Below are 23,953 nucleotides of genomic sequence, written 5' to 3'. Positions count from 1 at the left end.
AAAGGGACTACTAAGAGGATTGCCAATAGAAGTAAATTATTCTGCAGATAATTAGGATTTTCTGCTTAAGTAATTTAGCAGCGAATTCTACATTCAGTCATGGATTATATCAAAGGAAATTACAAACAGCTGTTGTTCACTTGTAACTTAGAAAAAAAACTTGGGTTTTTTTTGAAATACAGCCTTTGAAACCAACAAAATCAGAAAGAATATTGACTCATAAAGTTCATGACCAAAGTCTATAAATTTCTCTTAACACACCAAATTCACTACTCACTTCCAGTTAGCAAAGTGCAGAAGCACTCTTATTCATAGCCATTTTCACAATTTTTAGAATATTCATACCTTGCAATGGACTACATAGAACTCATTATCTTTCTCTTAACATTATTTTTCTGCATATCTTCTAGTTTCTTCTATCCACCCCTATTAAACATTCTACCACAAAACACAAATTCATCTATTTTCCCTATTTTTTCAACATACATATAATCTCTGTTAACTTCATTTTCCACAAATTGACTACAATGCAAAGCCATTACATTTTTCAATGTTCTCACAGAATCAGTACTGGGTTTCAAATCCCGTCACTACTGGTTCGCTCATGGACATGCACATGCTCGTGCTCGCGAATGACACTTCTGCGCATGTGCAGAGACATCCAGGCGGGCGGGCAGAGCCTCCCGCTGCCACCACCGGTTCACCCAATCCAGGGAAAATCGGTACCAACCCACCACTGCAGAGAATGTATGACTTTATTTTTTTAAAAAAACCTATTTGCTTTTGTTATGTATCTTTAAATATTTAGGCGGGAAACAAGCACGTTGCTGATTGGTTGAAGCCGCCGGTTAAACAGTATATAAAGGGTTGTTTTTCCCCAGCCAGGCTGCTGGGTTCACCATATATTAAAGAGCTGTTGTCACTACCCTGGTCTCCAGCCTCGTTACTTCCCGAACTTAACACTGGCGACGAAGGTGGGATCTCGAGGCTAAGGAGCACCAGAACCGAACCCAGCAAACACAGGGCAGAAAAAACGGAGATGGCCAGTTACACTCCGCCCGCACCGTTTGACCCGGCTAAAGAGAAATGGGGAACGTATATGACCCGTTTCGAAAGCTTTCTAGAAGCCAACGAACTGCAAGGAGTTCCAGACAACCGCAAAAGGGCATACTTTTTGAGCCACTGCGGTCCCGAGGTCATCGACATCGCGGAAGCCCTGGCAGAGCCAACGCCGTTACAATCGGTATCGTGGCAAACGCTGCAAACCCTGCTTAAAAACCATTTCTACCAAGCCGTCCAAATACGTGCGGCGTTTTGAATTTGGAGGCGCCGACAGCTGAGGCGAATCCATCGGCGACTACATGGCCGCCCTGCGGAAAGCCTCAAAGACTGTGGGTACGAGACCTGGACGAGGTGCTGCTGGAGCAACTCATCAGGGGTCCGAGACATGCGTTTGCGGAGGCGACTGCTATCGAAAAGCAATCTGACGCTGGCAAACGCCTGGACGAGCCCGAGCGCATGAAATGTCCACCCAAGCGGCGGAGACACTGCAAAAGCCTCTCACACCAAAGGCGAGCACAAAGTCAACCCCGGTGCATCAAGAAGAGATCCAGACCGAATCAGACGGTGAGGATGAGGAAGGGGTCTGCCGAACCGAGAAACGCGGCAAAGAGGACCGGGACGAATGCGGAAGTTGCGGAGGTCAACACCAGCGCCAGCGCTGCAAGTTCAAGGACGCAACATGTCGGCGGTGCGAGAAGAAGGGGCACCTAGCTCAAGTCTGTCGAGCTCCCCAACCTTCCCGCCGAAAATTCAAATCGGCCAATCAGAGCGCAGGATCGGCAAGGCGACCCGCGATTGGCTCAAACAAAAAAGGCGCGGATTCCAACCAAACGACGGTGGTCATAGGCTGCGCCTCAACCCGGGTGGAGAAGAAGATCTTCACCAAACCCAAAATAGAAGGAGTACGGTGCCGACTCGAAGTAGACACCGGGTCAGCGATCACCATCATGTCCTGGGACACTTTGGCGAAGTCACTGCCGTCAGTCGCGAAGCGCCACCTGCAAACACAACGGCTACGAGTCCACGACTACCAAGGGAATCGCATCCCTGTTCGAGGGACAACCTCCGTCCGAGTCGAGTACGGACCACACAAGAAGACCCTGCCCATCACGATCGTCGAAGGGACCCTGCCCAGTTGTTGGGACTAGACTGGTTTCGCACTGGGCATGGGAGTGACTGGCATCTACAGAAGTGACTGTAACCTGAAAGACATGCTCATGAACGAGTTCAAGATGTCTTCAAGGACTGCCTGGGCAAGTACAAGGGGACCCCTATTTCCTTCAACTTAGACCCCAGGTAGCTCCCATTAGGTTAAAGGCAAGGAGAGTCCTTTGCCCTTAAGCCAAAATTGACAAGGAGCTAGATAAGCTCATAAATCAGGGATTTTGGTGCCAGTCGATCACGCAAAGTGGGAGACGCCAATCGTCACCCCAGTAAAACCAGATGGGTCAATTAGAATCTGCGCTGACTACAAGGCGACGCTAAACAAAGCCTTACAGAAAAGCGCTTACCCAGTTCCTGGTGCAACACTTGCTGCACTCTTTGGGGCAAGGGCAAGTCTTTGCAAAGTTAGACTTGGCTCAAGCCTAGAGACCAGTGGTGGGATTCAGCCAGTTCTCACCTATTCGGGAGAACCGGTTGTTAACTTTCTAAGCAGTTCGGAGAACCAGTTGTTGGAAGAAATCTTATTTTGTTTTGTCCCACTTTACAGGGCTAATCCTGTAAGGCAGGCAGGAAGGAAACATTCTGGTGTTGTTTCTAGCCTAATCTTTATTGCCCTGCTTACAGAAACTGCCTCTCTGGTTAACTCTTATTACATTGTAACAGCTAAGGTAAAGTGCCCATCAATGTAAGTGATGTTGAGTTGGCCACACCCACATGGTCACATGACTACCGAGCCACACCTACCCAGCTGGTCATTAGGGCTGAGAACTGGTTGTTAAATTATTTGAATCCCATCACTGCTAGAGACAACACTGTAAAGTCCAATCAAGTGCAATTCTTTATTTGAACAGAATCTTGCCAAATTAAAGCTATAATTTCTAACCTACTAGATATATCTTGAGTGATTCTAGGGTATGCCTATCCTGAATCTCTTCTCCATCCATTTTGGGACTGTGGAATTTCTGGGAAAGCTCTGTGTTGCCAAAACTATTTTGTGAGAAGGGGCAAAAAATGGAAAGAAATAAAGTTATGGTATATGATATTATTTAAACAGATTAAATATCAAGATGGCTAAAAATAAATGGAAGAAATATAACAGTTGACTTATTTGATGGAACGTCTCCTCTGCAAGGGCTCCCAGGGTAGTTCCCTACTTGATGATGTACTGATATCAGCAGAAAACGTAGAGGAATTGGGGGAGCGTTTGAGAAAAGTTCTGGGCATTTTCCGGTCAGCCGGACTAAAGGTTAAAGTGAACAAATGCCAGATAGGGGTAGAATCCGTCGAATTCTTGGGCTACCGAATAGACAAGAAAGGAATTCACCCCACTGAGAGCAAGGTCAAGGCAATCAAAAAGGCTCCAGCGCCCAAAAACAAAACAGAGCTTCAGGCATTCCTAGGGCTAGTGAATTTTTACGCGGTTTTTTTGAAAAACAAAGCGACCGTTGCTGAACCGCTGCATAAGCTTCTAGGAAAAAATACTGCTTGGTCTTGGGGGAAGTCGGAAAGCAAGGCTTTCGAAGCAGTAAAAAACCTGCTTTCGAGCGACAGCCTGCTCATCCAGTACCATAGCTCATTACCACTAGTGCTGGTTTGCGATGCCTCCCCTTACGGGGTGGGAGCTGTACTCAGCCATAGACTGCCAAACGGCACAGAAGCCCCTATAGCCTTCTACTCCAGAACGATGTCCTCCCCAGAGAGGAACTATAGCCAGTTAGATAAAGAGGCGCTAGCAATTGTGTCAGGGGTGAAAAAATTTCACGAATATGTTTTTGGGCGAAACTTTGAAATTGTGACTGACCACAGACCGCTGTTAGGAATACTGGCTGGCGACCGCCCAACGCCTGTGGCACTTTCGCCACGATTGACTCGATGGACTATTTTCTTAGCCGCTTATTCTTACAAGCTGCAGCATCGACCAGGGAAAGAAGTGGGGCATGCAGACGCGTTAAGCAGATGCCCACTACCAGGGGCGATCGAAGATCCCACTCCGGGGACGCCCATCCTGCTGATTGACTCTTTGGACTCTGGCCCAGTCACATCTAAGGAAGTGGCTCGGGCATCATACCGGGACATTATGTTAAGGACTGTACTCGGTTGGGTACAGAGAGGGTGGCCCGCTGCGCCGGGCGAACGGTTTAAGGAATTTGTAAAAAAACGTGATGAGCTCTCGGCTCAAGGGGGGTGCCTGTTATGGGGTGATCGTGTGGTAATCCCGGATAAATTAAGGGGAAAGGTATTGGACCTCCTCCACGAGGGTCACCCAGGGATCGTAAGGATGAAGGGGTTAGCAAGAAGCTATGTGTGGTGGCCTCTCATGGACTCAGAGATTGCTGAGAGGGTAGGGAAATGCCAGGCTTGCCAAGAGTCCAGACCTCTACCCCCAACGGCCCCAGTCAGGGAATGGGAAAAACCCCAAGGGCCCTGGTCAAGAATACACATTGATTTTGCTGGCCCCTTCCACGGCCAAACCTTCCTCGTGGTTGTCGATGCATTCTCTAAATGGTTGGAGGTCATACTCATGAAATCCACCACGGCCGAGGCAGTAATCGCAGCCCTGCGCCACCTATTCGCAACCCACGGGTTGCCGGACACTCTGGTGTCCGACAACGGCCCGCAATTCACGGCAGCCCAGTTTGAGGAATACTTGGCAGAGGAGGGCATCCGACATGCCCTCTCTGCGCCTTTCCACCCTGCGTCGAATGGCCTTGCAGAGCGTTCCGTCCGGAGCGCTAAGGAGGCATTGTCCAGGCTCAAGCCAGGTGACTGGCAAACAAAGATAGATTTCTTTCTGGCCGTTCAGCACAGAACCCCAAGCACTGCTACAGGCAGAAGCCCAGCCGAATTATTGATGGGACGGAAACTCCGGTGCCCACTTGACCGTTTGAATCCCCATTACACACCAGAGGGTTACAAGGGGGAAATAGAAAAAACGAGAGAAATGGGCATAGGCGACCGAGTGTGGGCCCGCAACTATGGGGACGGCCCAAGTTGGCTCGCAGGGCAAATCATAAAAGCAACCGGTCCAAAGTCATACTTAGTCGAATTACAAGACAACCGAGTATGGAGGCGCCACATAGACCAGATAAGGAAACGAATAGCTGAACAAACCGAGCTAGCTGAGACAGAAAATGACCACTCCCTATTTGAATCCACAGCTGACCATAACCTGGGGGAGGCGCAAGACTTAGCTGAGGTCCCGGAGGTCCAGCGACGCCATCAGGTTCCCGATGGAAACAGCAGGGAAAACTCAAAAAGTAATCCAAGGCCGGAGGGCCAAGAAAAAGAAACTGCCAGTAATCCAGGGCCCGATGGCCTAGAGAGAGAGCTGGGAGGAGAAAGAAGCCCCTCCGACCAGCTCGAAACACCACCCAGGACTGAACTGCGCAGGTCCGAAAGAATTAGGAGACGCCCAGGTTATTTGCGTGACTACGTCGAAAAATAACATGTAAATAATATGTAAATAGTGGTTAAGTGTTTTCTGGGAGGGGAGGAGTGTTATGTATCTTTAAATATTTAGGCGGGAAACAAGCACGTTGCTGATTGGTTGAAGCCGCCGGTTAAACAGTATATAAAGGGTTGTTTTTCCCCAGCCAGGCTGCTGGGTTCACCATATATTAAAGAGCTGTTGTCACTACCCTGGTCTCCAGCCTCGTTACTTCCCGAACTTAACAGCTTTAATTCTTGTCAGGCTCAAGCCTAGAGACCAGTGGTGGGATTCAGCCAGTTCTCACCTATTCGGGAGAACCGGTTGTTAACTTTCTAAGCAGTTCGGAGAACCAGTTGTTGGAAGAAATCTTATTTTGTTTTGTCCCACTTTACAGGGCTAATCCTGTAAGGCAGGCAGGAAGGAAACATTCTGGTGTTGTTTCTAGCCTAATCTTTATTGTCCTGCTTACAGAAACTGTCTCTCTGGTTAATTCTTATTACATTGTAACAGCTAAGGTAAAGTGCCCATCAATGTAAGTGATGTTGAGTTGGCCACACCCACATGGTCACATGACTACCGAGCCACACCTACCCAGCTGGTCATTAGGGCTGAGAACTGGTTGTTAAATTATTTGAATCCCATCACTGCTAGAGACAACACTGTAAAGTCCAATCAAGTGCAATTCTTTATTTGAACAGAATCTTGCCAAATTAAAGCTATAATTTCTAACCTACTAGATATATCTTGAGTGATTCTAGGGTATGCCTATCCTGAATCTCTTCTCCATCCATTTTGGGACTGTGGAATTTCTGGGAAAGCTCTGTGTTGCCAAAACTATTTTGTGAGAAGGGGCAAAAAATGGAAAGAAATAAAGTTATGGTATATGATATTATTTAAACAGATTAAATATCAAGATGGCTAAAAATAAATGGAAGAAATATAACAGTTGACTTATTTGATGGAAGTTATAATAGATGTGTTGTTTATCTCTGGTAGCCCCTAATGGACTTTTGTTAACATCCAATAATCAGCTATGGATCTTCTTCCTGCCCTCTAAAAGAGATGGTCCCCTTCCACAGAGCTATTAAACATTATTAAAGCTATTAAAGCTCCAAGTGTGGAAATGTATGTCCAACATGTAAACTGCCCAGTTGGATTTTGTATCCTTAAATCAGGATTGAATTGACCAGGCTTTATAAATTAGTTTGTAGATAAGAGGTGGGATATGAGAAAATAATTTGTTGTATTTTAAGAGAAGATGGTAGGTTACTAAAATTGTTTATACTGTGATGGAGAGAGAAGTCATTTCTTTATATATTTATTTTCTTTTTCTTTATTATATTCTTTTTTTTCTTATTTACTATTTTTATTTCTTTTCTGTGCCTACTATTTTTCCTTTGGGGATTTAAGATGACAGATATTAATGTTCTTATTTCCTCAGAAGACAAGCAATCATACAATTTGCTTCAAAGTATTTCAGAAACTTTCATATATGATTAGAATAGTTTTAAAAATTATTTGTAACATCTCAAGAGGAAACACATGAAGCAATCTCGAGATTCCACCCAACATTTACCAATGGAGCCATGTCAATTTATGGCTGCTGGTGCATATTTCAATTCCTGCATATGTTTTCACTTAAGCTATTCATTCAATATGGCTCCTCTATATTATGAATCATTTTAAAATAATGGGGACTATTTTTATATAAGGACTTCCATATTCTCTCTATCTATAGCTATATACTATACATATATACATATGTAACTATAAAAAGTGTTATTCTAAGACAAATAATGCATTCAATAGTTTCCTAGAATGTCCATATAATTATGCCTTATAGACAGAAAATCTCTTGAGAAAAGCCTCATGCCATAGTCTGTACAGAGCATGCATTATTTATTTCATTCAACTGATGCATTATTATTTATTTCATTCAACTGATGCATTATTATTTATTTCATTCAACTGATGCATTATTATTTATTTCATTCAACTGATGCATTATTATTTATTTCATTCAACTGATGCATTATTATTTATTTATTGAATCCTATATTTCAATTCCTGCATATGTTTTCACTTAAGCTATTCATTCAATATGGCTCCTCTATATTATGAATCATTTTAAAATAATGGGGACAAATTCTTGACCAGAGGCAATTTTAAATGGGGTGAATCCAGTGCTGCTATGAACAGAATTATTGTAAGCTACTTCCGCAAATGGTAATGTCTGCCCAATTATCTTGTTGATAGTTAATGTAACATCGTAAGTATTGTTCCAGTACTGAGTTCGAGCGTTCACAGCCACCATTAGTCTGAGGATGATGGGAGGAGCTTAAACCTTGGGTGGAGCCTATCAACCGCAAGAATTCTCTCCAAAATTTAGAAGTAAATTGCACCCCTCTGTCTGAGATTATTCGTTTAGGAACCCCATGGAGTCTGTAGATGTGTTGGACAAACAGTTTTGCCAACGTTTTTGAAGAAGGAATTTTGGAACATGGGATAAAGTGCACTTGTTTGGAGAACAGGTCAGTAACCACCCAGATTACTGTATTTCCTCCACTTTCAGGTAATTCCACTATGAAATCCATGGAAATTTCTTTCCATGGGGCTTCTGGACGGGCTACTGTTTGCAGCAACCCAGGAGGCTTTCCTGGTGGTCTTTTAGCTGATGCACAAACAGGACAGCTTGCTATATAGGATTCAATATCTTTTTTAAGACCTGGCCACCAAAACTATCTTTTCAGGAGGTGTAAGGTTTTGACGAATCCAAAATGGCCAGCCATTTTAGCATCATGACAACGTAGAAGTATGACCTCTCTCAGAGATGCAGGCACGTACAACTTTGCTCCCACCCAAGCTAGTCCATCGCAAAGAGTGCACTCATGCGAATGGGCTAAGAACCAGTCATCCTTGTTTAAGGCTTCCTTGAGCGAATTGGTGAGGTCGTCTGGTAACATTGGATCGGTATGAGCTTGGGTACGAGTAATGGCCGGGCTGCTAACTGTTGCACTGGGAGTATAGGTCGTGCTACTTCCTTCTTGCAGTACTGTTGTACTGAGGTAAACGGAAAGGGCGTCCGAGGAAGTTCTTTCCCCCAGGAATGTAGCGCAAGGCAAAATTAAAGTGGTTAAAGTATTGGGTCCATCGAGCTTGTTTTGGTGATAGCTTTCTGGGAGTTTTCAGGGCTTCTAAGTTTTTATGATCAGTCCATACTTCAAAAGGGTGTTTGGCCCCCTCTAAGAATTGTCTCCATGTTTGGAGAGCCCAGTGCACTGCAAAAGCCTCCTTTTCCCAGATGGCCCATCTCTGTTCTGTTTCAGTGAGTTTACGAGATGTGTAAGCACATGGTTGTAGCTCACCTTTAGCATTGGTTTGGAGTAAAACTGCTCCGACTGCTACGTCGCTAGCATCAGCTTGAACCACAAATGGGGATTCCATGTCAGGGTGCTTGAGGACAGGTTCGGCGGCGAACAATCGCTTCAACTTCTCAAAGGCGGCCTGACACTCCATTGACCACTTCAGTGGTAAGGATGGTTTGGGTTTAGTATTTCCTCTTGTTTTGAGGAGATTGGTGATTGGCAGGGCAATGTCAGCAAAAGAGGGAATGAATTGACGGTAAAAATTAGCAAATCCCAGAAAGCTCTGTAATTGTTTGCGGGTTCAAGGAGGTGCCCACTCTAGTACTGCTCAGACTTTGGCAGGGTCCATCTCCAAGCCATCAGAGGAAATACGGTATCCCAGATAGTCGATTTTTGATTGGTGGAATTCACATTTCGACAATTTTGCATAAAGTTCAGCGGCCAGCAATTTTTTAAGTACTGCTCTTACTAGCTTCACATGCTCCTCCATGGTTTCAGTGTAGATAAGTATGTCATCAAGATAAACAAGAACCCCTTTAAACAAGTGTTCATGGAGAACCTCATTTATTAGTTGCATGAAAACTGCTGGGGCCCCTTGCAACCCAAATGGTAAGACTCGGAATTGAAAGCAACCAAGGGGACAATTGAACGCCGTTTTCCATTCATCCCCTTCCTTTATGCGTACTCTGTAATACGCTTCTCGTAAGTCCAGTTTAGTAAAGAACTTTCCATTGGCCAAGTGGGCGAGCATGTCTTTCATAAGAGGCATGGGGTATACATTTTCCATGCACACACAGTTCAGATTTCTATAGTCAACTATCAAGCGAAAGGTGCCATCTTTCTTTTCCCGGAACATGACTGGGGCTGCAACCCGAGGCCTAGCAGGTTGAATGAATCCTCGTTCTAAATTTTTATCTATGAAGTTCCGTAATTCCCCTAATTCTTTTTGGGTCATGGGGTAAGATTTCGGTTTCGGGAGTTTCACTCCTGGTAGAATGTCTATTGCACAGTCTGTGGGCCTATGGGGAGGCAGTACGTCAGAGGCCTTTTCACTAAAAACCTCTCGTAGGTCCCAGTATTCTTTAGGAATTTTTTCCTCCCCCTCTAGGCACTCAACCATCGCCCCTAGTTTCTCAGGGCAATCAGGATCAGGGGTTTTTGAAATTATGTTCTTCTTCTTTTGTGTCTTTGTGCGGAGTTGCACCACCCCTATTCTCCAGTTTATTTTAGGGTTCCATTTTCGGAGCCACGAGAGACCCAGCACGAGAGGTTGGTCCATCCCTGGAGCAACTATAAAGTTTATGATTTCTTTATGGTCATCTATGGTCATCTCTATGGGCTCTGTCACAAAGTGGGCTGGGCCTCCCCCCGCTATCGATCCATCTAGTTGGCAGAAGGCTATGGGCCTGCTCAATATTTTTAGTCTTAGTTCCATTCTCTCCACCACCTCGGAGCTTAAGATACATCGGGTACACCCAGAGTCTAAGAGGGCTAGCATTTCCCCTTGCATTCCTGAGGATGGGATATGCAGTTGTACAGGAACGGTAAGGGGGCCCCCTTTCCAACTCACCAAGAGGTCCTCATCTGATTCTGAAGATGGCTCGGTGTCATCTGACCCGGTCGGAGTCCCAAATTCCTTCTCGATGGGAGGAGCGTACTTTGCGTCATCTGTTCCACTCGTTGCGACCTCTCGCGATTTTGGTTCCACCTGCGCCGTTGGTTTTTTGCCACTAGGGGTCGCCTTTGGCGGCAGCTTCGCCCAACAATCAGCGGCTCGGTGGCCTTCTTTTCCACATCTGAAACAGCCCGTGGGTTTCTTCTTCCCACTTTCCACTGCAACAGAATCTCTGGTTGGTTCCCTCAGGAACTGAGTTGGGGTTTGCCTCCAACTACGATCGCTTCGCAGGCGGTCCTTGGCTAGGTCTATCTCCATTTCTGCTGCCAGGGTGTACCAGCCATGCAGGGTAGTTGGGGATGCTCGGGCTCTACACAATTTATATAGATCTCCGTTTAGGCCGTCTTTGTATAAATCCAAAAGAGCCACTTCCGACCACCCTCTCATGAGAGGTGCCAGATCGCTGAACTCTTGGTTGTAGTCAGTCACTGGTCTCTTCCCTTGTCTGATGGACATCATGCGAATCTTGGCCTTTTGCTCTGCCAAGGGGTCCTCAAATCTCATTCTCAGGGCTGCCATAAAATGGTGGTAGTTCCTCAGGAGAGGGGAATCCTCTTGGTACAAGGTCACGTACCAGGAAGCCGCCCTCCCACTCAAGACTTGAGTCACGCTTCTCACTTTAGAGGCTTCTGACAAATAATCCTCGCCCCATTCTTGCATGTGGCTGTCCACTATAGCCTGGAATAAGCCTACTTCTTTAGGGTCTCCATCAAATTTTCTGGGAATTTGGGGAATTTTAGGTTTTTTTTTCCTGCGAGGTAACGTTTGTGCAGTGGGGGTCCCCTGACCCCTACCCAGATCTGTGGCCCCTGGAGAACGCAGCCCAGGCTCTCGTTCTTCCTGAATATTTCTGTATGGTGTTTCCCCGGTGGCCATCAAAATTTCTGTTTCCACATCCTCCCTCTCCCCCCAGGGGTTTTGGGTGGGGTCTTTATACCTTTCACGCTCTCTCTGTCGCTCTTTTGCCTCACGATACAGTCTGACGGCTTTTGCAATTTGTAATTTATCCTTAATTTGCTCCTCCTGTCGCCAAGCAGAGAGTTTCTTATGTAGTTTTTTCAGTGTCCCCAGCCACTCTGTAGAAATTTCTGAGTATTTGGGAGGGTCCGTTGTTGCTGCCAAGGCTGCTCCTGTCTCCTCCAGCTCATCTTCTGAGGTTGGCTTTCTCCCCAGAAAAGATTCGTTATCAACTCCTCTGTGATAGTCCTGGGATGAGATGTCTGCCAGCTGCTCCTCATTAGGTTCGCATTCGTGCTCCGACATCGTTAAGGGGGGAAAAAAAAGTTTTTCAGTCTCCTCGGTTGTGATCCGGGATGACTGATTTTGGGTGAGTTCCAGCTTAATGTCAGCCTGCCCCAGATCAGTGTTTGAGAAAATAAAAACCCAACTTCATCATGTTGAAGAATTTGGTAATTTATATCATACAAGTCTGGATGCAGTGGAAGCAAAGCTGGAACTGGAAGTAAATCAAAACCCCAGAGTCATATTCTCTCCTGAACCCTCCCCCTACTACATACAGTAATAGTCCAATGTCTTCTTTCTCCTCAGCCACGTGTAGTTTCACTTCCGATATTCTCCCTCTGTCAATCTTCTGAATGGAATGTGGAATCAGCAGCTGCCATTTCATTCACGCGCCAACACAATTCAAACCTCTGGTTTTGAAAATGGCATTTCCCCTCTCCCCCACATACAATGTCAGCCGACGCTGGGAACAGTGAAAACCTCCCCCCCTTCTCCATAAAGCATGTAAGACAATCAGTAGAGCAAACTTTTAACAAGGTAATAAAATAGTCAGATAATCTAGTAGGAGAAATACAGTAAATTAAAGCGGAGGCTGACAGGATCAATGTAAATCATTTCATAGCTTGTGGGCAACAGAAGAGAAGATTTCCTGCTTGCCAAATAAATGAGCCTCAAATAGTAGGGAAGGGCATCTCCTTCTGAGGCTTTGTATCTAGTCAGGTCTCACAACAAAAGAGATGGTCCTTCAGATAGTCACATACTACCCGGCTTGCCAAAGATTCAGACTTTAAACAGGCTTTAAATGATAGCATCCACAGAATAATGTGACGGTGCTAAAATCATGATAAATATGATGACTTCATTATGAAAATCTCAATTACCTACATCAGGGATGTCAAACTCGATTTCATTGAGCACCACAATAGGGTTGTATTTTACCTTGGGGGGCATGGCGGCATGGCGGCATGGCCAGGGGTGTGGCCAGCTTGACATCAGTCATGTTGGGGGCACCTGTGGCAGCCCAAACAGTCTGCCAGCAAAAACAGGCTCCCGAGCTCCATTTTTGGTTGCGATGGCCTCCTGCAACCCTCTTCCAGCGTAAATGGAGCTGCATTTTCACTGGCAGAAGCATCACGGGCTGGTCCTTCGCTGTTTCCAGGGTGGCCCCACGGGCCAGATCTAAGCACCTCGGGGGCTGGATCCGGCTCCCAGCCTTGAGTCTGATACCCCTGACAATGTTTCCTAACGTAATGCGCCCCCCACTCGCAGATACTCATGGCTTTGAAAGTTATACTAAAGTTTTAAAATATGTCCTATAAGCAATTGGCAATTGTGTACATTCAGTAACACATTATATTTGTACCTTTAACTTATTAGCAGCGAAACTACTGCATTTTTCACTGACTGCAATTCTCAGAAATTTTAAAGTAGACACAGCCAAGAATAAATTAATGCTTAAAGATTCAAATTATTTTATTAGTTATTGAAAGACTGAAGACCTATCTAAGAGCAATCTCCTAAAAATCAGTAGAATGCTGCTCCATTAAAACTGCGTTATCTCAGAGATGGAAAGAAGCATTATTTCAACTGCGATCATCTGAAAATATCAAATCAAACAATTTTTTCCAGAATTAGGTCTTAGCATTTTATGAGGTGTATTATGTTTTCATAGAAATACTGTATATATGAGCACAGTATTCTGTAATCCTATCCACACTGTGATTGATAGAACCTGCCTCTGTAGCATAAAAGTGCTTTGAACTTACCTTAAATGTAATTCAAGTTGTGTATAAAGAAATTTAAGTAGGCATCTCCGAGCTATAATTTCTGCATGGCAATCATTCAAAGCAAGACCACGGTCACTCATATATTCTCCATTAATACATTTTGTTCCTGTAGAAACACTTATAACCTGAGCGTCTTTCACATCAGTACCTGGAAAATCAGTTTCAAGAGAAAAGACTTATAGAAAGTTTTTTTCCCCTCCAGCCATCTTAAACATGTAGCCTAATGGACACTATCTAATAAAAATAATTTAATAATTAATAATTTAAATAATTAAATTACAAATTAATTTTCAACCCTAAATAATTCTGAACTTTAAATTAATCACATATATTTACAGATGAATACACAGATATATCTGTATGGATTGCCTTTCAAATTTTGGAACCATATTAAACTGAGCAAGTTATTAATTTGCATAGTCTGGATTGTATACATTATATTGTCAAACCATACAGCTATGTGCATTTCTTGGATGGACTGAAAATATCCATACAATTAAGTCATTACTAGACTCAGATTATACTGACCAAGTTAATTATTTGATCCAAACTATACACATCAGGTACAGTGGGGCTCGGTGAAAGTTTGTGAATTTTAGAGAAAAAATATTTAGCTTCCAGCCTTGCAGTCTCAGGCATTTTTTGTTCCATCTGAGTTCTAACAATTAAACTATGCGTTGAATTTTTCATGCAATTCAGGATAGTAGATTTGATTGTCTACGGGCAACATCATTTAAAGTATCAGATTCTAATTTGTGGAATTTGAATAAATATGAAATGACATTAACTGTAAATTTAAACTGGACGTGTTTTTATCACCATTTTATTTACATATTTTTAATCAATGTGATTAAAATAAATATATTTGTTCATTATAATTGTTAGCTAACTGAAATATATATGGGCATGAACAAAACACAACTTTCTAGAAGTCAGAGAATTTAGAAGCATTATTCCTTTTCTTTGCCTTGTTCAATTTTTTTCTCTCTCTCAGTATATAATTGATTTCACTACTGTAACAACCAGTTCTATTTTTTTTTTTAATTTGCATTTATATCCCGCCCTTCTCTGAAGACTCAGGGCGGCTTACACTATGTTAGCAATAGTCTTCATCCTATTTGTATATTTATATACAAAGTCAACTTATTGCCCCCAACAATCTGGGTCCTCGTTTACGGGACAGTATAGTGTTATGGATTATAGTGGCATGCCAACAGAATGTATTTAACTTAGTGAATTCCAGTCCACTGGGGTCAAAAAATCTCTATCCTTTTAGTACTGAATATATCATGGATAAAATATACATGATTATAACATTTTAATAGTGAAACTCTCAATGATTCATTTAAGCTATACTGTATATTTAATAGCAATGCTGTTGTTAAATTTTTATTATGTTAAATTTGGAATAATATAGTATTTGATTATTATAAATAGCTACTTCATTTATATGATTAAGCAAAGACAAAAAGGGTTTTAAAATTAAAAATAAAAACAATGATTTGTATACATATGTACACAAGCCCAACAATGGTTAATATTAAAATATAACATTTAGCTATTACAATTAAATATGAATTACTAATTATCATTTTTGGCATGAAGAGATTTCACATTATTAAATATGGGAAAGAAAGGGGAAATATCGATTTACCTTGATCACTTTATTTTGTATACAAACAAGGGGATAAAGAACCCAGTTGCATGGCAGGTTGGTCTTGTTTTATTTTTACCTGTTGTCATGACAACACCGGCTAGCACTTTTCTACGTGCATGAGGTGATGTAAAGTTATCTGTCAGATCGCTGAATTTCTCTACGACCAAGCGTGCAACTGCATCAGCTAAAACCTGCAAAAATTATGATATGTTGGACAGTTCAGAAATACAAATCTATTTCTGACTTAAAAATGAACACTAAAAACCTTCCCTTGTAATGTTAAAATGAATTTATCCATTTGCATTGCATTATCATGCTATGTTTTATGGCTTAGAAAAGAACAGATAATCAGAAACTGAAATGATGATGCAGATATACTGTAAAATTAAAAGCAATTAAAAAAGAATGACTATGAAATATATGTGTGTGTGTGTGTGTGTGTGTGTGTGTGTAGGTCTTTGGTTATTCAGGTTTTCTCCCGCGTAAAATTGGAAGTGTCTTGGCGACGTTTCGATGAAGTCTCATTCGTCATCTTCAGGCTTCAGCTTCGTGCTTCTGGGAGCAATGTGTGATTGCAGCTGTTTCTTCCTTTTTAACTGCTAGTGGGGGTTTGAACTGATTGGGTGGGAGCTTGGCTGTGCTCTGATTGGATGGGGTTTTTTTGTGCTCTGATTGGCTGGGGATGTGTCCTGTTTGGGTGGGGGCTTGGTTGTGCTCAGATTAGTCTGAGTTGCAGGGGGATTTGAGCTGGTGAGCTGCATTGCTGTTGTTTGGCTTTGTGTTTGTGGTCGTGCTACATCTTCATAGTCGGTGTCAGTCTGCTGCATGTATGGATTGAAGAAATTGAGAAAACCCGAATAACCAAAGACCTACATGCAAACACCCACGAAAACCTCAGAAAACATATATATATATATATATATATATATATATATATATATATATATATATATATATATATATATATATATATATATATATATATATATATATATATATATATATATATATATATATGGCTACAAAAAAAAATTTTTTTTTTTTTTACATTTATATCCCGCCCTTCTCCGAAGACTCAGGGCGGCTTACATTGTGTAAGGCAATAGTCTTCATCCTATTTGTATATTTATATACAAAGTCAACTTATTGCCCCCCCAACAATCTGGGTCCTCATTTTACCTACCTTATAAAGGATGGAAGGCTGAGTCAACCTTGGGCCTGGTGGGACTTGAACTTGCAGTAATTGCAGGCAGCTGTGTTTAATAACAGGCTTCTTACAGCCTGAGACACACCGCGGCCCTTATTATAAAGTATAAAAACTGATTTGAAGGAAGGTTCTGCTTCAGTGAGGTCAGTTCTATATCATATAATTGAAGACATTCATTATGATTTTTATTAAAACCACAAAAAATGCCAAGTTTGTAAAGTATTTCAAATATCTTAAGAATAAAAGATTCTTCTAAAAAAATCAATGAAGAGTTTTAAAATTATCACGGTAAATTTACTCACAAGAGGGGATAACTATGAAATACACATTGAATATAAACAATAAATGCTAAACAGGGAAGGAAATAACAAAACATATGAAAAATGACTCTTATTTGTCCAGTTCAAATATAACATGTTGAAATAGGGTGTGTGTGTCAAATAATAAGGAAAGAGAGCTTCCAAATTACTTTACCAACAGCTCCCTAATTCCACCCAGAACATAGATAAAAACTATTACCAATTTTCCATTTTTCAACCATTCAGATAATCTCCCCTTTTAAAACAACACAATATTATTAACTGTCAAAAGGAAAAACTTTGGTATTGCTGAATTCATTAAAACTAATAGTGTAGTTCTAATTGTTAGAAAAATACTATGATGTACAGGTTTCATATTCCAAGAACCGTAACTTGATTTTTCATAATATCAAGCAGCAAGTTCCAAGTGAATTGGGCTAATATACACCAAGTTTTTCCTAGAATTGTCTATTTTAAGATTTTTTTAATTTAAAATTGCAAGAACGCCATAAAATCCAACAACTCTGACTATGCATAATAAACTTTGTGATTCCTTTATCTCTGATTTTATGTAGATATGTATGTATGTGCCTTTCAGTCAGCCTTGACTTCTGGCCACTCCCTGGACAAGTTTCTGCAATTTCCTTGGTAACTTTTTCAGAAATGATTTGCCTTTGCCTGCTTCCTAGGACTGAGATGAGTGATTGGCTCAAAATCACTCAGTTGGCTACCACGCCTGAGGGGGACTCTTATTCATAATCTCTCAGTTTCTAGCCTGGCGCCTTCACCACTATGCCAAACTTTCTCTCTTTAAATGTAGCTCACTATAGTGGTGAATATCTGTAGCTTGGGTGTAAGATGAGGGTGGAGGTTCATTCTCTGAGCTTGTGGGTTGGTTTCGAACATTTCGTTACCAGGCTAGGTAACATCTTCAGTGGAATTAGGGGATGTCACTGTCAGTTTTCTTCTGCTTATAAAGACTTTGTGTGGTCAATAGGTCTTGTGATGTGATGTCAGATCAGGATCACATCAGATCAGGGTCTTGTGATGGGTCTTGTAATAGTCAGGTATGGTTTGTGTCAAGTGAGGGTCTTGTGGTTGCATGGTGTACAACAAAAAAGAGCACACATTTATTCCCAAAAGCAATCACAGGATATAGGTCTCTGAGGCTGTGTTCCTCAAAATGCATGATGGATTTGGGAGAACATTGAGGGAGACATGAGGTAAGGCACAGCAACTCTTGCTAAAAGCTAACAATGGAGGAAAAAAAATCATTTTGAAACCTACGCAATAGGGAAATGAAGTTAGTTGGTTAGTTATTTAGTTAGTTATCAAATTTGTTTGCCTTATGGTTCAGGTTCAGGTTGGATAGGTGGAGAATAAAAGGAATGGTAAATCTTCTCATCTACAATTCCAAACCTTATAAATCAAGCAACTTAAGCCTAAATCAGTTTCTATAATTGTATGACGATCAATAACAAACTGTCCATATTATTTGTTCAAGTATTAGTAATGTGAAATATATAATCATGCTATGGCACTATTATGAAACATGGAACTCCATGCAATTTTAATTTTTCCCCTTCACTCTTATTCACATAATTATTCAACGGCGGGGGGTGGGGGGACTCTATACATCTTAATCTTTTGGCTAAGGAGCAATGGAATGTTTCAATATTTCCAGGGATTTGGGCCTAATTTGAACAATGAAACTGCCTTGCTCATTTGCTGGGTTCATTTTTATGGGAAATTTGGAGGGTGTCTCCCAAAGGTGTGTGGTTTACCACACACACTATTATTTTTTTCAGTCAGTTAAAAAAATCCTTTCAGAACTTTGGTTTTCCTTTGCTGCTAGACTTAAGGTTTTACATATTTCTTGTATTTTATTTTTTATTATTTTTTAACTCTAATGCTTTAACATCACTGTTTACACTTAATTTGTTTAGGCTAAATTGTATCTCATTCTTAGCCATTTAATAAACAAATAACACACTTTACTAAAAGATTAAATTAAACCTATGAGCAAAACTGCACTGAAGTAGAATATAAACATTTATTCCCTGCCTCAAAAGTCTCATGAAGATTTAGCAAGACAAAAAGACACTGGTGACAACATCTCCAATGGATCAGACAGCTCTTGGTTCAGCATTCCAGGATTCTTGGCCTTCCCTCTGCAATCAGCCGGTGGCCATGTAGTACTAAGAGGCATTACAGAAACAATGAGAACAAGTGCTGTTTGTAAAATTATACAGAGGACTGCCATTTATAGCAACATTGGTCTCTATAACCCTCAAGGGATCCAAATGTCTCAAAAATCTAATATGTCTAGGAACAGAGACAGGACAGTTTGTCCTAAATGGACAAAGAATATTTGACCTGGTGATGGTACAAGCAATGTCCATCATTATTACCTTGTGCAGTCAGGGAAACAATGGATCTGAGGGCTATTCTTTATTTAAAGAAATAGCAGACATTCACATCTATGGTGGAAAAAGATGCAATGTGTGACTGAATACCAGTGTTGGTAGCAGCATACAAAGTGAAATGGTTATAAGGAAGTGACTACAACCACTTAGATGAGTTATCTCCAGTCTTGCCTATCTACAAGCAGTTACATGCTTTACCAATTGATTTTGGCAATGCATTATTAAGTTATACAAATTACCATGGCTTTCTGGCAAGCAATGACAAAACAATAATAGTAGTTCCACCCTATCCTAAACATGTTTTTTTTTAATTTTATTTGAATATATATCCCGCCCTTCTCCGAAGACTCAGGGCGGCTTACATTGTGTAAGGCAAGGCAATAGTCTCATCCTATTTGTATATTTATATACAAAGTCAACTTATTGCCCCCCCAACAATCTGGTTCCTCATTTTACCTACCTTATAAAGGATGGAAGGCTGAGTCAACCTTGGGCCTGGTGGGACTCGAGCCTGCAATAATTGTAACTGCAGGCAGCTGTGTGTTAATAACAGGCTGCATTAGCCTGGTGAGCCACTTCCCAGCCCTTAGTTTATTGTTTTCACTTTGCACAAAAATAGAATTGATCAAATCATACCTAAGGCTCAGGATTACTATGCCTATTTTCTTAGCAATATAAAATATTCTCAGAAATAAAAAATCATAACTTTTCCTCAGCGATAAACACTAAATATAATTAAGAGACCTGGCAGAAATATATTAGTAGTATATAAGAATGTTATGGCTTTCCAGATATGTTTAATTGGAATTACAATAAAAACAATCCCAGCATTGTAAACATTTGCATCATGAATACCCTGTATCTTTTTTCTCACCTGTGGCAAGTGTAACTGGAGGCCCTCACTAGGAATAGGTTGGTGAGATGGTGTTTGGTCCAGCTGCATATTAAACAAAGATGCAAGAGCTGACTGAGCTGCCCGAGCCTTTGCCAGTTTTTTGTTTCGTCCAGAACCTTCAAACGTTTGGCCATCCACTGATACAGCCATCACAAAATTCTTGGCATGACTCTCTCCACTTTCTGAAATAAATTCATACTTTAGCCCTGGTCGAAGTTCATTTAGTATCATCACTGGATTCTTCCCACTGGTTGATGCATAGGGTGATGGGGCAGGGAGAGATGACTGGATAAAACTACTAGCCACGACGGACGAGAGGCTGAAATCTGGACTGGAGGTAAAGGAACCATCTCCATTGGATTCCAAGTAAAAGGAATGGTCAGATTGAGCTGGATTTTCAAAGCCATTGAAGAGGGTGTCTGAGAAATCGGCCTGGTCAGAAGTAAAGTCTGTATTTGCTGAAAGAGTTCTACCCATTGCTAGATGAGCTTCTGATGCATTAGGAAATTGAACAAAGGACCTTAGAGCTTTCTCAGCTGCATGGAGTTTTGCTTTCTTTTTTGTGGGGCCAGACCCTTCAAACATCTGCCCGTTAACTTCTACCGCCATCATAAAAATTGGAGCATGAACTGGTCCGGTTTGGGAGAGGAGCTTGTACTGTAAGCCAGGCTTGATTTCATTCAACTGCATCAGGGCGTTCTTGGGCAGCACTGGACCTGGAGTTTTCTTTTTCTTCTTTGGGCGGAACTTGGAATGGCCGTTGCTTCCCTCGTCCAACAGCCGCTTCCTGCTGCTAGTGCCTCCACCATTAGGGAGCTGATTCCCCTCCCCAGCACCTTGCACAGTCCCATCTTTAGGTGGAATGTTGTCCATGTTGCGGTTCTCTTTAATATCAGTGCTGCCTGAACCTGTGGTGCCCAGAAAGAGTAACTTACAATGCCTTCGTTGCAGGACCTTGTAAATGTAAAATTTAGAGATTCCTTTATCTACCTTTGCAACTGGTTAAGTGATGTGTGCTCAAACATTATTCTTATTCATTTATTAACCATATACACAAATTATTTAAACATTCAGTATTGACAGTTTTCATTCTAAAAGCAAAGAAGGTATTAAATATTAAATTATATTTTAAAATATATTATAATTGATATCCTTAATTCTAAAATTAAAACAAATTATCAGACATCTTGCACTTGCAGTTGCACTTAGACTTCACAGTGCTTTAGAGCCCTCTCTAAGCACTTTACAAACTCAGCATATTGCTCCCAAAAATCTGGGTCCTCATTTTACCAACCCCAGAAGGATGGAAGGTTGAGTCAACCTTTCTAGAATCAAGCTATTTGCTCATCTCTATCACAAAAAAATTCTTCCTTTGGAAAAAAAAACGACTGACAATTTAGTCCTTCAAATTGGAGTCTTGATACCAAGCTTCTCTACAGACTTTAACTTTCAGCATTCCTCTAAGGAGCCTTATATATACGAGCTCCTCTACACACATGGATATTTACCTGGCCATTAAGCTTCCCTTCATATTAATGCTGAATGTACTAATGAAGGCATTTTAGAATACAACCAGCAATTGCCATCTTGCTCCCTTGAATGCATGGGTGGTCCCTCTGATATATAAGACTGTTTCAAGTAAAAATCAGGACACACATTTTTTTTAAAAAAGAGCCATCTTTATTAGGAAAATATTTTTCTCATATCTATAACTATGCTTGCTTGGAGAACTAACTACCAAGATATTTATCTGTAGTCTTTTAATTGGATATTTATTTAGAATCTTCAATGTCTATTATGCATGCTATAAGTATAAAACTGGAAAATAGAGCTATACAGTAACTAGTCTGTAGATATATTTCCATGAATAATGAAGATATCAAAAGTCTCTTATTCTTTTAACATCACATACACAAAAAAATACTTTCAGGAATCCTAGATAGATAGAAAAGATAAATTATACAGAAAAAGCTTTCTCAGAACTCAATCTGCAACTGCACTTTACTTGATGCATGGAAAGGAAGAGGAAGAATTTGAAAGGAGGAAAAGATATTCTCCTGGCTATCATATAAAACTAAACAAAATGTATAAAAGAAATACATCACACTTTGATTTCCATCAAAGTACAATCTCTCATGACATGAGTAAATATTTCTCAGTTTAAAAATTTTTTACACAAATGTATTACCTTGATAAAATTACTATGCACACACACACACATACACACAGACATATGTATACATACATACATACATACGGGGTGGGGGGAGGAGAGAGAGAGAGAGAGAGACAAAGACAGAGAGACATGGAGAGGATAGTTTTATATCGACACTCTTTCTTAGGGAAGAATGGATGCAAAATGGGCATGTTAGAGGGTATCATTCCCTGATTTTGTGATTGCTTTAAAAAACAAATTTGGATCAAATTTGACAGAATAAATTAGTTTATTTGATCTGTATGTATTAAAGAAGAAAAGATGTATAATCAGACTGAAAAAGGGTAAATAACATAATTCAGTTATATGCATAGTAATTCCCACTCTATTCTGTAAAACAGAATAGAAACAGAACTTAGCACTGTAGGACAAAATATAATGAGCAAAACATGTTGGAACCGCACTCATGCCTGGAATATAGGACTTTGGGGTTATAGGGAAAAGAACATAGGAAGAAGAAGAGCGTGTCACAGTATCAATATATCTGGCATGAAAAAAATAAAGCTTTAGTTACCCAACTGATTTCCTACGAGTTAGTATTACTATCAGCTAATGCTAGAATATGTTTTATACCATGAAAACATATAAATGAACTTAGAGTGAAACGAAGTAATTAACATTAACAAGAATACCTTACTTAGATAAACTTAATAAAGGTAATTAGGTGTAGATTTAACATACATATTTTCAGCTGTCATCCGAAACTGGAAATCAGTGTATAAAAGAGCAATCCTCCCAACACAGACATCACAAAATATTATAACATTATATAGACTGGACTAGGATGTTAGAATTATACTAATGAAATATATGTGAACAATTGAATAAAATTAAAAAGGCTTCATAAAAAAAGAATAAAAAGATTACATGAAATAGAGAAAAACGGATTAATCTTTAAAGGCAGATGTCAAAAGCATACAATACAGTCAGGTCATTAGGGAAACAACAGAAGTTAAATATTATTGGGCGGGAGAAAGTTCACATCCTCTTATTTCCTTGAGTACTTCCTAAGAATAGTAGGACATACTACTCCAACTGCAACCCCCTTTTCATGCTTTTTAAAGCTTATTTAGTGACAATTCTCTTACAGACATTTTGGCTTCTTGACTCATTCCAGGGCTATTGTCATGAGTTAAACTCATACATAGCTCTATCAGCTCTGGTAATCTAATCATTTGTAGGCAGGAGAGGGGAGAGAAGGAAGACTCCTTTTAATTCCAAAAATGAGTCCCAATGAAGAAAACTTAGGGCACTTTCTGCTGCTCAAGTGTCCTCTCTCTTATCACAGAGTTATCTGTCACAGAGTTGAGTGAGATTGAGCAAATAAACAAAAAGACAGCATATGACCTATTTTGAGGATTTAAACTGTCAAATTGAATATACATCTATTAAATAAATAGTTTAAAACAGTGGTGAAATCTAAAGTCACGCCCAGAGAACCTACCGGTTTTGTGGGCCTGGCTTGGTGGGCATGGCTTGGTGAGGGTCATGTGACTTGGTGGGCATGGCTATGTAACCATGTGATTGGG

General features: G+C 40.9%; 1 protein-coding gene across 1 annotated transcript in view; it reads right to left on the bottom strand.

Annotated features, from left to right (window-relative positions):
- The window catches only part of ADARB1 (adenosine deaminase RNA specific B1), a 91,024-nt gene that overhangs the window by 19,581 nt on the left and 47,490 nt on the right, over positions 1-23,953 (bottom strand). The window contains exons 4-7 of the mRNA XM_058182474.1: positions 20,189-21,117; positions 15,459-15,573; positions 13,705-13,873; positions 6,387-6,490 (exon numbers count right to left, since the gene is read on the bottom strand). Of these exons, the coding sequence (XP_058038457.1) occupies positions 6,387-6,490; positions 13,705-13,873; positions 15,459-15,573; positions 20,189-21,117 (1,317 nt within the window). The remainder of the gene's footprint in view (positions 1-6,386; positions 6,491-13,704; positions 13,874-15,458; positions 15,574-20,188; positions 21,118-23,953) is intronic.

The sequence above is a fragment of the Ahaetulla prasina genome, chromosome 1, assembly GCF_028640845.1.
Source record: "Ahaetulla prasina isolate Xishuangbanna chromosome 1, ASM2864084v1, whole genome shotgun sequence".
Taxonomy (NCBI): Eukaryota; Metazoa; Chordata; class Lepidosauria; order Squamata; family Colubridae; genus Ahaetulla; species Ahaetulla prasina.
Note: the sequence above shows the minus strand (reverse complement) of the source record. Positions and strands in the feature narration are given on the sequence as shown.